Source organism: Cygnus atratus, chromosome 20 (genome assembly GCF_013377495.2).
Source record: "Cygnus atratus isolate AKBS03 ecotype Queensland, Australia chromosome 20, CAtr_DNAZoo_HiC_assembly, whole genome shotgun sequence".
Taxonomy (NCBI): Eukaryota; Metazoa; Chordata; class Aves; order Anseriformes; family Anatidae; genus Cygnus; species Cygnus atratus.
In genome coordinates this window covers 7,684,298-7,700,654 of record NC_066381.1, presented here as the reverse complement: position 1 = coordinate 7,700,654, position 16,357 = coordinate 7,684,298, and the positions used below count along the sequence as shown (strand labels likewise).

At 36.9% G+C, this 16,357-nt stretch overlaps 1 protein-coding gene across 6 annotated transcripts in view; it reads left to right on the top strand.

Moving 5' to 3' along the window:
• Window positions 1-16,357, top strand: part of NCOR1 (nuclear receptor corepressor 1) — a 69,120-nt gene that overhangs the window by 35,779 nt on the left and 16,984 nt on the right. For all 6 annotated transcript variants that reach the window (XM_035560976.2, XM_035560974.2, XM_035560972.2 and 3 more), the window contains 15 exons: window positions 1,387-1,517; window positions 2,043-2,260; window positions 3,859-3,921; window positions 4,594-4,733; window positions 5,494-5,620; window positions 6,116-6,668; window positions 8,642-8,768; window positions 9,078-9,273; window positions 11,963-12,136; window positions 12,997-13,157; window positions 13,547-13,667; window positions 13,767-13,868; window positions 14,366-14,460; window positions 14,917-15,085; window positions 15,651-15,791. In XM_035560976.2, the coding sequence (XP_035416869.1) occupies window positions 1,387-1,517; window positions 2,043-2,260; window positions 3,859-3,921; window positions 4,594-4,733; window positions 5,494-5,620; window positions 6,116-6,668; window positions 8,642-8,768; window positions 9,078-9,273; window positions 11,963-12,136; window positions 12,997-13,157; window positions 13,547-13,667; window positions 13,767-13,868; window positions 14,366-14,460; window positions 14,917-15,085; window positions 15,651-15,791 (2,518 nt within the window). The remainder of the gene's footprint in view (window positions 1-1,386; window positions 1,518-2,042; window positions 2,261-3,858; window positions 3,922-4,593; window positions 4,734-5,493; window positions 5,621-6,115; window positions 6,669-8,641; window positions 8,769-9,077; window positions 9,274-11,962; window positions 12,137-12,996; window positions 13,158-13,546; window positions 13,668-13,766; window positions 13,869-14,365; window positions 14,461-14,916; window positions 15,086-15,650; window positions 15,792-16,357) is intronic.

Sequence of the window (16,357 nt, the reverse complement as noted above, 5' to 3'; positions counted from 1 at the left end):
AGTAGGAAAAAAAAATATGCTAAAACGTAAACAAATTTCTTCTGTTTCCATATTTGATGTAGTTTTCTCAAAATATAACTTTTCTGTGTGAATACATGTATTTTTCTAATGCTTTCTTAAAACGTCACAGGATATTTAGCTTCTCTAATGCTAGGGTACCTCTAACAGCTAAGTCAGACAGCGAATGCCACGGGTAGTTTATTTTTTTGTGTGATAAGGAATAGCAAAAACAATGCCATGTTCTTGCATTTTTGAGACTTTATTTCCCTTCTTAGCAGTTGTAAGTGGCCATCCTGGTAATTCTTTGTGATTATATGAAGTAACAGAAATTCCTTGCATTAATTCCTGTTTGAAGTAGATCATGTCTTCTGGAAAGTTTAAATCAAATTTATCTGCTTTCTAAAATGAGATATTTTTTCCACATGGCAGTCATCTGGATTCACTCTGAGAGATAAGGAGTGAGTGTCCCTTAACAGAGAATACGTAAATAGTATTTTGTGCTGTTCTCTGTAGGATAACAGTGGGTAATGGTAATTACTGTGTCTTTTGTTGGTACTTATATGCTTGCAAAACTATAATCTCAATACAGGCTATAGTGTATAAAAAAAAATAATCTAGGTTATAATTTTCCTTCTGCACAACATAAATTCACTAGAAATATAAATCTAAAATTCCTGACCTTTTTTGAACAATTATATTTCGTAATTACTAATAACAGCCTTGAGAAAGGTGGCTTAGATTTGGTCTTATTGTTCATGCTACAATATCTTCTGCTTTCAAGTTGTGAGCTGTCGTGTTTTGCGTTTTTCAAATGTACAACATTAAAAATGAGATTTGAGGGGAGCAACAACATTACTGCACAAGTTGTTAGACCTTTCCTAGGCACTTATAATGATGTGGCCGTTCATTTTTAGTACAACGTACAATAACACATTTATTTGTTACCACGTACAAGTGTATGTTATCATGTCCGTGCTCACAATCTGTACCTCCATTGAATTTAGAAGACGAAATACAATATCTGAATAGAACAGCTGAACGGAAGAAACTCAAGAGAAAATAAGCTGATAGGTACTGAGGATATACAGCTAATATGTAGAAACTGAATATTCTGTGGCAGAGAAGATTTTGAATTCTGGGAGATATGCTTAATTCATTATAGTTCCAGGGTGTAGATAGGTATTACAGTTTTTGGCAGAGGTGTTTTACTGTTTTGTTGACAGATGTGCAGTGACTGTAACTTAAAATATTATTGCAGTGACTGCAACTTAAAATACTATTGGGTTGCAGGTAAGTTAATATCAGTGTTTGTGTTGCTCTTGAGTATGAGTTGCTGTATCTTTCTACATACTGTTGTTAAAACATGTAAATTCCATTTTATTTTAGCAACAAATTGCTCGTCCTTCTCAAGAAGAAAAGGTAGAAGAAAAGGTAGAAGAGGAAAAAGCAGAAAAAGCAGACAAAAAAGAGGAGGAAAAGAAAGATGAGGAGGAAAAGGATGAGAAGGAGGAATCAAAGTAAGTATATATGGACTGAAAACACACTAATTCATTCCTGATTGCAGCAACTTTTTATTACGAAGAGCAAAACGGAGTTGCTATTAGTCTAACAGTGAAGTCTGGACTGAAAACTTTCTATTTAGGTTAGTTCTTTTGCATTAAGCTTTTTTTGATTTATAAATTTTTGTCTTGCCGATATAATCAGGCTGGTACAAAAAGCCAGAGTGTTTTTTTTTTTTTTTTTTTTTTTTTTCACGTGTAACACTTTGCATCTCATTGGCTTAGGTTTTTTTAATGTTCCGTCACAATGTCTGTATCTTCTTTACAGTTGATAATGTCATACATCTGTTATTCTCTAGCAATTCTGACTTTTGGGCAGTAAGTGAATTCTGTTTCACTGTTAAGGTGTCTTTTGGTGTTGTTTTCTTCCAAGTCAAAATGGGAAGTAAGATCTGATGCATAGTTTTTAAAATCGTGTTCAGGAATATCTGTCCATAAGGGCTATCTGAATGAGTCTGAATCACTTTTGTTAACTATTTTCAGAGAGAATACCAAAGAAAAGGACAAAACTGAAGTTGCACCAGAGGAAACAGAGGAAAGGGAACAGGCCACTCCTAGGGGCCGAAAAACTGCCAATAGTCAAGGTCGTCGTAAGGGCAGAATCACCAGATCAATGACAAATGAAGCTGCACAAGCAAATGCTGCTGCAGCTGCAGCCACTGAAGAACCACCACCGCCTCTTCCACCCCCACCAGAACCTTGTGAGTAGCATTTATAGGACACTTGGGGACCCATCTGGTAGTCAGGCTCTTCACTGAAATAAAGCTGTGCTCTGTGCATGGAGTGCATTTTGGGGTTGGTTTTTTTGTTTAGTATTACGTCTTTATTCTTAGGCCTGCTCCTAATTTTGTGACTGGTACTACTAAACTTCATGAATGTAACTGAATGGTATGTGTGTAATCAGATGAGTCTGTTAAAACCACGTGTGGGGCAGGGGGAGCCAGATAAGCGTTTCTGTGATAACTACTTTTTGTCTGTTTGCAGGGTTAATGCTGTATCCATAGAGATCCAAATGCATTCGACAAAGATTGACTTACAGGCTGTAGCTCACAGAAGTTGTTGTTAAATAAGTAGACCTGATATTTGAGTACTTTGGGGAGTTTCATAATCTGAAATAGATCCTAGCAATTAATTTTTGTTGTTGTTTCTGTATTAGATGGCAAGAGAATTCTTTAAAATAGAAGTGTTACTCTGTTGGCATGTATTGTTAGATAAAACTACGCTATCTCTAGCTGCATGTCTAAAAAGGCTGACATAATCTGTGGTGGCGCAGAAACACTATCAAACAAAATACCTTGTGGCTAGTAAATAATTATTTAGGGTGGTGTGGCAATTTTTTTTTTCCTGCAGTGCTCTGCTGTAGCAAAGTTTATCGCTCTTAGCTCTTCAGCTGTGTAGTTACATGCAGCTAGATACTCTTACAGACGTTATAACAACTTTCTATTACTCAAATATTCAGGAAGTACAGAGTAAGTGGGCATGGCAGTTCACCTGTAGCTTAAATTATCAGAAATGGACGTTTTGCTCAGTTGATAAACTTCTTTGTCAGCTGCTGAACTAAGACAATAGTTTTTTTTCTTTATTTTGATGAGATTTTCTGGAAATCCAGAATAGCTTTTGAGTGCATCAGATATTTTATAGTGTCCTACTTGTATTGTTTGTTAATGGAAGTTGTTGAATACCCACTAATTGATAAGTAACCATTTCAGTCCTTTCTGCAGTAGTCAGTGAAATAGGATGGAACTAGCTCATAGCGCACTGGATTGTGAGAAAAGTGCAGAACTCCTTTTGGAGAAGCTGCTGTGTTTTGCCTCCTTCCCTCCAGTTGTGAACAATATTAAAATCAATGAAATACTGCTGTGTTTTGTATTTTACCCTGAGTTGATTACATACTTGCTATGTAAGGTCAGGGTTAAATTACAGTTGAGAATCAGTTTTATTTCTTCAGGCCCCATTGTAGTCAATGTACTGATTAAGACAATCATATGGGCAGTAAGAGCACAGAAAGTTCTTTTGTGATTTTTAGAAGAATATAGCATGTTTGAGTTACAGTAATATCTAAATTTGAGGAACCTTGCCAGATACATAGAAAAGAATGGATCACAAGGGAGAAAAAGGGCACTGCTGAGAATGTACATTTATATCTTGGTTTAAAGGAGGCTGACTATTTCCCACTGACAAGAGCAGTTTTTTCTGAGTGACTTGAATAAGCCTTAATGTAAACAGGATAATAGATTATGGGATGGTCATAAAAGTGGCTCTTAGTCTTTTCTCTGATCAGTCATTGTTTTTCTTTCAGCTTCTGCAGAACCTGTGGAGACATCCCGCTGGACAGAAGAAGAAATGGAAGTTGCTAAAAAAGGTAAACCTTGTAAAACTTCTATTTTCCTTCAGAATACTTATATTCACTGAATTATTGAAAACATATTTACTTCAAATTCTACAAGTCCAAATTCATTGCAGCGCTACACGAATGAATAACTTGAAATTTGCTGGTTTTGTTTTGTTTTTAACACAAACATCTTTAACAGAAAAATGCATTTTTTTGGGGATGTGTTGACTTATTTCATATGGCCTACTTAGAGCTATTTGATGTTGTACTTGGTCCACAGAAGCCTGAGAAACAGATGTGAAGATATGTATGTTGTATGTAAATCTTCAAAGTAATGTGTTTAAAGTTTACAAAATGTCCTTTTGTATAAGGCATTCTTCAAGCAGAAAAGTTAGTGTATTTTATAACTTGTTACTTGGTAGATACTGTCATCTGTAAATATTATGCATAAAATAAACATTTTAGCAAAGGCGTTATGTATTAGCAACAGCAAAGAGTTGAGTTTGAAGGCTTTATTAGCAGACATTTAGATACTCAGCTTTTTACCACCCCATAATTAGTGGTCATATACGTTTTCACTGAGAATTCTTTTAAAGGACGGCAATACTTGTGTATCTTCCCTTCCCACTAGTTCCATTTATTAGGGTTTGGATAGCTGAATTATTTATCATAGTGAATATCTGTTCCTATACGTTCGAACAGGCCTAGTAGAACATGGACGCAACTGGGCAGCAATTGCCAAAATGGTTGGGACGAAAAGTGAAGCTCAATGTAAGAACTTCTACTTCAACTATAAAAGGAGACACAATTTGGACAGTCTCCTTCAACAGCACAAACAGAAGGTAAGTGCAGTGGGCATTGACTATTTTACAGGGAAAAACTTGGCATCTCTCTGAAGTCCTTCATCATGCTTCACTAAGACTGTGTTGCAGTAACCACTTGTTTCCTTTTCTACTTGTTTTTGTGTTGCAACATATATCTCCTAGAAAAGGCAGCTGATTCTTACTGACCTCTGATACTAATCACTTCATACTTCAAAATGCAATAGAAATTTTTCTATCAGATAGCACACTCAAGCCTGAAGAGTTCCTTAGCTCTTTGAAAATGACATTCTTTATCAGTACACCAGCAAGTAAAGAAGTTCAGGTCATTGCTGTAAAACATTTACCTTGAAACACGTCGTGTCACTCAGTAAGCACTAACCTTACAAATCAGAGCAAAAGAATTAATAGAAGACAACCAGGAACTGAAAGTTCTGGGGCATCTAAAATAGAATACTGAGGGCTGGAATCCTCTAAGCTGTGGTGTCCTAGTCTTCTCTCCACTGAAGTGAAGAGCTTCAGTGTCTGTGTTTGCTGCAGTAGTTTTGTTCTTCCCCCAAATACGTAAGGAGTCAGTGGTTTGTTCCCAAACTTATTTTTGGTCAGAAACAGCAAAAGCTGGACAAAAGTTGAAAGGATATGCCCTTGTGAATGAATATGTGCTAAACAGAGATTTGGTGCCTTTTATTTTAACCTGAGATTAAGAAACGGAAATGCATGTTAAAAACAAAACAAAAGCTTGTAAATGTTCAGTATGATATAAATACCATATATTTATCAGTCTTCACGAAGGCCCCGTGAAGAGCGAGATGTGTCACAGTGTGAGAGCGTAGCTTCAACTGTGTCAGCTCAGGAGGATGAAGACATTGAAGCATCTAATGAAGAAGAGAATCCAGAAGACAGTGAAGGTAACTGGCAGGGAAGAGAACTCCTGTATGCACTGAAAGAGAGGGACGGACATGTTTAGTCTGTGTCAATGATATGATCTGAAAGTTTTGTTCCACTTCCTAATGTGGTGCTCGGATACTGTGTTTCAGTTGGATTTTAATTGTTTGAACTCACTTCACTAGTTGTATCTGGAGGGGGAAAAAGCATTTTCAGTATTGAGTGGCCTGAAAATATTAATGCTTAGTATTTTGAGTTATTTTGATTATTCTGTTTTCTAGAGTATAAATTAACAGCATGTGGCTGAAAAATTGTGCATGCTGAAGCAAGTTGAACCAAAGATGTGTAACCTTTGTTAGTTAATGCTCTCAGTAAAACAGCTGGGCAATTATCTTGTGTTTTGAGACGGCAGACATGCATCTGATTATTTAAAAAAAAAAAAAAGATAAAAAGCAGCAGTTGACTGAAACTTAGTTGGATCTCATTAAGTTGAACCTTTATTCTAAAACTTTTTTCAGGTGCTGAAAATAGTTCCGATACAGAAAGTGCTCCATCTCCAACTCCAGCAGAACCTGCTAAACCAAGTGAAGAAACTCCACCTGACAATGCTGCCTCAAAAATAACCACTGAGGCAGCAGCAGAACAGGAATCTGTAAAACCTGCAGCCAGCACGTCTCCCTCCTTAACAGCCCAAAGTGTATCAACAGCTGAAAGTCAGACCTCTGAGCCACAGGTTAAGGAAGAAATAAATAATGAGGCAGAAGAACCTATGGATGTTGACAGTAGAAGCCATGCAGTTGAAGCTAAGCCTGTGCTCAATCTTCCAGTACATACCAAAGTAGAACCTGTAGAGACGGAAATGAGGCTACCAGAGAATATTCAAGTAAAAATAGAGAGTGATGCCAAAGAGAGGGAGATGGAGAAACCCAAGGAAAAGTCGGAACCTGAGGAAATGGACTATAGTCTATCACAACAGGTTAACTCAGCAAGACAAGAATCCCATTCAGATAATGATTCGAGTGCTACCTGTAGTGCTGATGAGGAAGTTGATGGAGAGCCTGACAGACAAGGGTGAGTTTAATTGTTTAGCATTCATAAATTGCCATCTGTAAAAAGTGGTTTTACTTAACAGTGGTCAAAACCTGTCATCAGTAGCAATATTTTTGTTACGAATTTTTACTATAGAAAGAATTTCTGAAGAGGCTTTGCTGGAAGTGCAATAGAGAGAAATGTTGATTAAAAAATCTGATGAAAAGCCCAAAGAAAGCTCTTCTAATGCAGAGCAAGGCAAAATTCTATAGTGATTGACTGGGTAGTTAGCAAACTAGCACAACTACCTGGAAAGCTGGAGAATAAGGGAAATTGAGCCATTTAGGATCTGTTCAGAGAATGGGAACCATGTTAAACAATCATCTGGAAAGGACAGCAGCTTACTAAAACACTGAAAACTGGCCAAAGCATGAAAAAAGATTCAAGATGCTCCTGGCATGAGTGTCCAAGATGAATAACTGGTATTTTCTGGTGAGAAGGGGAAGCTTTTGTTGCTGCATGATTGTCTGGTACACAGACACCTAAAAAATAAATTACCAACTCAAAAAAAAAAAAAAAGTGGGGAATTTTGTAGATCCCCCCATCTATCCACTAAGAAAATCATCAGTGATTGTGTAATTGGATCTGTACTAAATTTCTTTGTTTTTTTGTTTGCTGCTTTTGCACAGTGCTTCTGTACAAATCTACACATTCAGAAGTACACATTCTTTATAGTGTGATTCACTCACTTGGGAAATCTTGTGGGCTGTCCATTCCCTTTAGAGTAAAACTGTTTGAATGCAGAGCCAAAAATTCAGCATGTTTTAATTGATTCTTATTCTCACAAGTTCAATTTAGTAGAATGTAGGCAAACCTCCTTGAATTTGATAGGAAAAACAGCCTGAATATGTTTTAGTAGATGACAGTAACTTAAAAATAAAATAATAAAAAATCTAAGGGCATAAAATGCTCATATTTTAGTTCTTTTTACATTTCACATTTATTTGCTTGTATACCCTCAAGAGTCCTGTACCCAATTACTGCCATTGAACCATGTTATATCAGCTGATAGAACAATCTCTTGAAGACTATTATTAATAGAGTCGTGGAAGGTATTTCTCACCCCCTACCAGCCTGTGTCTGTAAACTAACAGACGAATGTCCTGAGAAGTAGATGACCTCTTTCTTCAAAGTGTATAGTAGTGTCTGCATGCATCTAGTCGTTCCTGGGAACTCGGCCCTAAACAGCGTGGATAACCCCCACGAGCAGATAGGCCTTTAAATGGACAATGCTGCTTATATTTGGAACCTTTGTAACTTTGGGGGTAGATGGTTCATTCCACTGATGATAAATGAAATCTTTTAATGTTCTGTTGGTGCAATTCCTGTGTAACCATAGCGTGGCTTCAGAGCCAATGCCCCCTCCTTCCCAGTGGTCTTAATATACACACAGTACTGAGGATAGATGTTAAATGTCAGAAGTATCCAGTGTCATTGTTCCACATGTGCTCTTTTGAAGAGGGCAGTCAGTGGTGTTTCTGCACCCTCTGCCTCTTCAGACATCTTTCCACTTCAAAAATGTATTAGCCCTCCATGTGGAAATAGTCTGTTGTACACTACACTACTGTTTATGTATTTCCTATGCACTAAATATATCCAGTGCTTGCCATCTATTTTTTCCCCAAGGCATTCTTTATAAAGAAAGTTGCATTGTGGTAGTACCGTATATATAGAAACTGCATACGTGAATTTCTGGTTTTCAAGATTCTGAACAATTCTTTCGGTATTTCTTTGTATTTTACAATATAGCAGTATCTGTTGCTTATTCTACCAGATGTGCTTTGGGACAAACAAAACATGATTTTGATTTTTTTTTTGACTTTGTCCGGTATGTTAAACGTGTTGTTTTTTTTTCCTTTTTGAAGTTGAGAGGCTTACTTTTGCCTGTAATTTTTAAGACGTTTTATCTTGTTCATTTTGGTGATATTTTTTCCCTTCCTTCTCTCTTTTTGCAGTATCTTCAGGGAGTCAAAGCCCTCACTGTTAAACCCCACTGGGTCAATACTGGTGTCGCCCACAATAAAGCAAGGGCAGATGGACCTACAACAACTTCACCACCGAGCTGCTGTCATACCACCAATGGTATGGGGTGTTTTAAGTGATGTTTGAAGGAACATGTTGTCCTGAGAACTACCTCTAGTACTAAAGCAGGAGGAAAAAAAAAAAAAGGAACAAAGAAATGTATTGTTTGCTTTGTTATAATACTTTTAAGGGGTAAATTAAGTTAAATACAAACAAATATACAAGTGTTAGCCTAAAAACAGGCACAGACCACTTGAAACGCTCATACATACACTATATACCTGCTGAAGTGGAGCCGTTGAACAAGACAGTTACTTTATAAGTACCTGCATTAATGTACCCAATGTTAACACCTTCCCCTCTTTGTAGGTTTCTTGCAGTCCCTGTACTGTTCCTGTTGGAACACCAGTGAGTGGTTATGCACTCTATCAACGACACATTAAAGCGATGCATGAGTCAGCACTGCTGGAAGAACAACGCCAGAGGCAAGAGCAGCTGGATATGGAGTATCGAAGTTCTGTAAGCCCATGCGGCACTTCCAAGAGCCCTAATGTTGAGTGGGAAGGTAGGTGGTTTTACATCTGTCATGTCATGGAGGTAACCCTGCATTTTATGTCAGCATATTCCACTGTCTGCCTCGTTTAAGAAGGAAAATTTAGCATACTGTTGATTGTTACCTTCTAAAAGGACTTGATTGAAGGAACCTCTCTATTATAGCAGATGCTGCTGCAGTGACAGTGTTGGAGAACCACCTTATAATCTCCTTAGATAAAGCAGAACTGGCTCCATTGGAGTGAGATCAGAATTTAGTTTTCGGAAAGTAAAGGTGAAGTTGGGAGAGAATTACTAAGGGACAATGAGCACAATTAAGAGGAATGTTTTACTGCACGAGAGCCTGGTCAATTGAGCCCTGGAATACTGCACAAAAGAATGGTAGAACTGTCATGCTGTAGCCTGTCAGACCACGAAGGGCTGTGTGAAAGGATTTTCTTCTTGCAAATATGGAGGCTGGTTGTCTTTGCCTAAATAGATGCTGCTTGGAGGCATGATTTGAACTGAGCTCTCGGGTCTGGACCTTTGTTTCCAGAATGTGACTCTTGTGTTCTGTGGTACAGAACAAATCCAGAGCTGTTCACAGAACCTGTCAGGGTTCCTGAGTAGGGATGTTTCTATTACCATTGTTGGTTACAGGAATGTGATTCAGATGGGTAATTTATATTTCTATTTAAGATGCATTTAGTAGCTTTCATAGACACTTGCATTATGTTTTCTCTCAGCGTAAATTGGCTATTCTTTTATTCTTTGAACTGAAATTATTCTAATTCTCTTAACAACTTGCAAATTGCAAACAGCTTAGCAGATGATTGTCTTTATTTATGCAAGAAAAGCATATCCTATGGGAGGTCCAGCTCTTTGCTGTAACTGTTACCTCTAGATACCCAACTTTCTTTCCTGGGAAATGAATAAGTCCAGAAACAACACTGTAACCGGGAAATAAAACCAGTGTGGCTAATGTGTTGAATGTTAGTGTTAGCGATATCATCATAGATGCATAATTCTGCATTGTTTGATTTAATATCCTTGTGCATTGTATCTGTTGGCTCCGCAATGTTAGCAGTATAAACTATCATGGTCTTTGAAATTTGAGTGCTTTGTACTTAACGTGCTCAACAATTTTAAAATTATGCCGTGAAAACACTTCATCTTAATTACTTCTACTGAAGTGAAATGAAGGAAACATACCGTTTTTTTGCCTGTTAAAATAGTGAGAAGGGAACTTGTGGATTGAGGGGGGAGGGCGTAGAGTTGCTGGTTTTGGAAGTTGCTTCTTTAGGTAGAAAGTCTGGGGATGCTTAAAAGTACCGTTTAACTAAAATATTATCTGGATAACTCTTGGCATTAGCAGTACTGTATTACGAACTGTGGGAAAGTTTTAGCATCAAGTCTCTGCCAGCAAAAATCAAGGGTTTTACTGAAGCAGTGAGGGGGGATAATGTGGTTAATGTAAATGGGTTCTGCAAGTCTGGACATCTTCATCTGCAGACTAAAGAGGCTGACATGCCATCAGATCATTGCAGTAGCTACTTCCTAACATACATTGTGCATGCCAGCTTGTCCATCCACTCGTGTATGTAGGAGAGAGCCCTCAGGCTGCTTAAAAATCTGGTATTGCATACATTGGAATATACACTTCCAGTGACTGTATTGCAGGGCATCTAGTCAAACTGAAGGGCATGTTGCTGATTGGCTTATAACAAACTACAAAATACTTCATCATTAAATATAATAGAAAAACCTTCTTTACGAAGCTATTATGGGATGACTAGTGTCATCTTTCTTTAACCATGGAGATAAAAGATGTAGTTTCCCAGCTGCAGTAGACTTGTTCTGGCTTGTAATTTTTAATACTTAAATTATCTATTGCCAAACAGAAGGAATTTGAAGTTGTGGTACTGGATTTTTAGTTTTCTAAAATCAATACAAATATATTTTCCCTTTAAACACAATTGACAGGCAATACTGGTATTTGAACTTTGATTTGTTGCTTCTGTGGGCAAACAAACAAGAAAAGGAGGCTTTTTGTCTGATGGAATTGGCATGTAAGTCTGGCTGAACTTGTATGTAAACCTGGCCAATGCACAGTATTTAGAAAGAAATCTTTAAATTAAATGTTTTCAGTTGTAGAGCTTTCACTTAAAGGACTTAAAGGAACCAGCTACTGTTTTTCACCAGCAAAGCATGAAAGAGTTCATACAAATAAGTTTATACAAGTGTGTAACATAATTTTAAAAACTGCAGTCTTTGCCAGGGAAAGTATTCAAGGATAATTATATATGTGTGTGTGTGTTACAATCACTCACTGATTTCAAAATAAATGCATGAATCTGGATTACTCAAAAGAGTAGGAGGACTAAATACTTACCTTCCTCTGGTAGCACTGCGTGCTATTGTAAGAGAGGAAAGTGGTATAAAAATTGCTATCCTTATGTCTTAGTATGCAGAACTGTTTATTCCTTTCATTCAGAGAGAGCCTACATGCCTGACCTTGGCATTTTTCAGTTACTTCAGTGCCAAGTGATATTTCGAATTTAATTCTTTCCTTTCTGGTCTAAATGTGTCTTTGTAATTAATTTTTTGTACCCGATGAGTACAATCTGATATAGTAATAAGCCCTTTGTTAAAACTCTGTGGTAAACTGGACCTTTTGACTCTAATTTCTAAACTTAGGGTTCTTCTTTCTTTAACTGTCATAGGAAAACCGGTAGCCTATATGCCTTATGCTGAGGTCAAACGAGCAATAGAACAGGAAGCGCAAGTGCAAAATACAGCAACGAGGTCAGCATCACCATACAGGCTGTCTCCAAGAGAAGTCAATAAAGCCTCTCCCCAGCCTGATATGAATGCAGCTCGCTACAGTGTCCCACCAGGTAAATACTTGCTTTAGTATCATAGCAATATACAGTCTTTGGAAGCTAGGCTTTGTTACTTTATATAGTATCAAATTATTCTCTAAACATTTTTGTGAACAAAGGAGAGTAGTATGTTTTTTGTGTCTGTAGATAGATGTTCTGTATTCTTGTTCGGTTTTGTTTGCTTTATCAGCTGCCTAACATGCATTTTATTAAGCAACTAAGATGATCTGAAAAGTGTTAGAACAGCATGGGGACAAAGCAATCCAGAGTTTTTTTTCAACTCAGTGAAAATACTGTCACTTTATGAAGGAAGAATTGAGGAAAAAGAGAGCTGCTCTTAAGCTTGACATAAGTTTCTGAATAATTGTGTAATGTTATATATTGAATGATTTATAAAATAGTGAAATAACTGGCAAATCTTAGTTCTGGAACTTCGATTATTGCTTCTGCCTTCAGAGTATAATGTCATGCTGAGAAAAGACAGAATCAGTGAAGCTTAGATTATACTTGCCTCAGTTGTTCTTATTCTTTAAGTAGAATACTTTATTTAAAAACAGAAAAGGAACAACAAAAAATGAATGTACCCTGTATTGTTAGCTTTAAAAGTTTACTTTTCTGAGTTTGCAGTTTTACAGTGCAGATTTTACTGTTTTTGAACTTCATTGCAAGGTTAGATATTACCTAATAAATTTCTAAGCACAACATATACGTGGACATAGTTTCAGAGCTGAAAATACAGCTAGATAGCTTTTGGGTATTGTGAGGTTATTCCTGTTGGAAATTGTCAGATGAGCTGTGTTATTTCAGTTCTTCGTGTCTCTCGAATGACTAATAGAGCTGAAACAGACTTTGTTTAATGTACATTCTTCCCTAAGTTCTCCAGCCAGCTCCTCACCAAGTAATAACCAATATACCTGAAGGAGTCCGCCTTCCAACTACCAGACCTACCAGACCACCACCACCCCTCATTCCATCCTCCAAAACAAGTGTGCCATCAGAAAAACCTTCGTTTATCATGGGAGGCTCAATCTCACAAGTAAGAGAACTACTTGTTGAAAATCTCTGCTTATAACATTCTTTCTGCCATTTCACCAACCGTCAATATCTTGTACTCAGTTATATGTTCACAGCATTAACAGTTAAGACCTGTACATGTCACCACTAAAAGTTCAGGAGTTACAGGTGCTTTATAAAATAGAACACGCTGCAGTTGTTTACATTTAGTAGCACAGGTGAGGATGTCCAGTTTAGGTGAACTGCATCTCTGAACTAACAGTGACACTGGAGTCCTGTTGTTTTGCACTTCGATATTTTGCAGTGGTGTTGTGTAGCATTTTAGGATTATAGTAGTATTTGCAGTCTCCTTTAAACATAGAAGTAAATCTGCATTCCAGAAACAAGAATTAATATAATATGTTGTTTCAGGGAACACCTGGCACTTACTTAACATCTCATAGTCAAGCTTCCTATACCCAAGAAACGGCAAAGCCATCAGTGGGCTCTATATCTCTTGGGCTGCCAAGGCAGCAGGAGTCAGCCAAAGCTGGTAAGAAAAGAAAAGCTGACGTGCATTTTTTTAATAGACTATTTAATAACTCATAATTAAGGAGAGATTTTCTCTCTCTATTTTTTTTTTTCTGAATAGCTTCCCTGCCCTATATCAAACAAGAAGAATTCTCTCCCAGAAGTCAGAATTCCCAGCCTGAGGGACTCCTGGTCAGGGCACAACATGAAGGTGTGGTTCGAGGTAAAGTCAGTCATACAGCTTAAGAAAGAAACTTTGTCAGAGCCTGATGAAACTGAGAGAACTGGAGCCCAAACTACTGAAGTGTTGTTATTAAGTATTAAAGGATTAATCTGCTCCCTCTTTTCCAAGGCATGTGTACATGTGTTTTTGTAACAGCTCCTCCTGTCTGCATGTCTCATTTAAAAACATTTGTTTCAAGACATGCCAGTTTCAAAACTAAATTGTTGGGCATACACATAGCAATACTTGTGAAAGATATAAATACATCAAAAGAAAGGAAACTAAATACCATGGATTAATGGCTTCGCGTGATGTAAAAGGCTAAGTCAAAAGGGGAAATAATTTAGCTGTCTCAAATGCATACCATTAACAAGCTGAAAGTTTCCCTGTATTTCAGTATAAACTAACAGTTCTCATTAAAAAAGAGTTTATGTCAAGTAAAATAGCTGTGTTTTTTTGATTCCCTTATTTATCTGGATGTCTTTTTTTCAAATCAGGTACCACAATACAGGAGGGAAGTATAACACGAGGAACTCCAACCAATAAAGTTTCTGTTGAGACCATTCCTTCTTTGAGAGGCTCCATAACTCAGGTATTTTTCATCTTACTGAGAAGGCTGTAGCAAAATAATGTATTTACACTATCACCGTGAACGTATTTGCATGTCTAAAAACAGTAAATTAAAGTCACAGAATAGGAACTGCCTTAAAGAAGTTGAAATACAATCAGATGGTTAAATCCTATAATCACTGAAGTCAGTGTTGTCAGGATTTCATCTTTATGTATTTGAATATTTTTATATTTCTAAAATAAAACCACCAGAGCTTTTAGTTACAGCTAACTGAAGGCTTATTAGCAATTTCTATGAAAAATAACATCACACCTGAGTTCAAATGTTACAATCAGTTGTAACCAGTCTTGCACAGATGCTGTTTAAAGCCGTTTCATCTCATCATATTTTAAACACTAGTGTTTTATTTATTTATTTACAAAGTGTCAAAATGCTTACAAATAATTATGTTCTGAATTATATTTGATTTAAATGCAGGGTACACCAGCTCTGTCCCAGTCTGGCATAGCAGCTGATGCATTATTGAAGGGAACTATTACCCGGCTAGCTACAGAAGACAGCAGCCCAGAAAAGTGCCGGGAGGAAGCTTCAGCCAAAGGCCATGTTATTTATGAAGGCAAAAGTGGGCATATTTTATCTTATGATAGTGAGTATTTATATATTCTACTTGATTAAAGTCAAGACTGCAGCAGGCTCTGCTTTTATAATCCATAGCTGAAGTATATCTGCTTCTAAATGTATAAACATCAGTCACTGGGGTGCCATCCTGAAGAAGTACTGACCTACATGTACTTTTGTGGGTATAAGAATTAAAATGATCCAGAAACTGTCTGTGTTCTGATGAGTATCCTGTACTATGTAGTTAAAATACAGTTCAACTATTTAATTTCTGTGCCATTTATTTCCAATTTTTCCAGGAAAATTTTTATTTTGAAAGTTTAAGCAACCAAGTTTAAAATGTTCTGTATTAAATTCAAAAGAAATACGTCCTTTACCTTTGAGCTGCAGTCAAAATACTGATACATGAGTAACTGAACAAATCTTTTATTTAACAAACCATGAAAGATCTTTTTAAGGTTGAAACTTAATGTTTCAGTATTACATTGAAGTTGTCATTAAAGCATTTGTGTTTTGTGGTCTCATTAAATTTAATGCTCGTGACTTTTTTTATTGTCCACATTTTCTGACCACACTCCTGTAAATTTTACCAGCTATTAAAAACGTTCGTGAAGGAACAAGGAGTCCAAGAACTGCTCATGAAATTAGTTTAAAAAGAAGTTACGATACAATGGAAGGAAATATAAAGCAAGGAATGTCAATGAGGGAGTCTCCAGTGTCTGCACCACTGGAAGGTAAAAACAGCTGCTCCTAAGTTGTTTTGCATTTTATTCAAGTCTTTTGCATTACTTTAAGATAATCTACAGTTGTTTATGGGGCAAACAAAAAGAGGAATTAGATTTATATCTTATGCTGTTAACCAAATCTAATAAGATTTAAATAGTCTTTAAATCTGTAATAACCACTACAATAAAAGCATGCTGGGGTTATTACTGGAGTAGACGCTAGTTTTCCTATTTCTTTTGTTGGTGGATGTTCCAATAACTGCAGGTGATTCAGCTGGCACTTACATGTGTCAGATCTTCAAAGAGGAGTAACTGACTCTTCACAATCCCAGTGAATTGTTGCAGAGCTCAAACAGCTCTGAGTTGTACTAGCATGGACACAGCCATTGAGTCAAATACTGCTTCTCAGCTATGGCACAGTAACGTACATACGTTGGTATGACCTTTTGCATTCCTGCAATAAATCTCATAGATAATGCCAAGCAGAAGACTTGTACAGCTGCTGTATCCTGCTTCAGGGCATCCCTAGTGTTATTTTGATTTAATAAACTGTAATCAAATTAAGACTGTAAAGG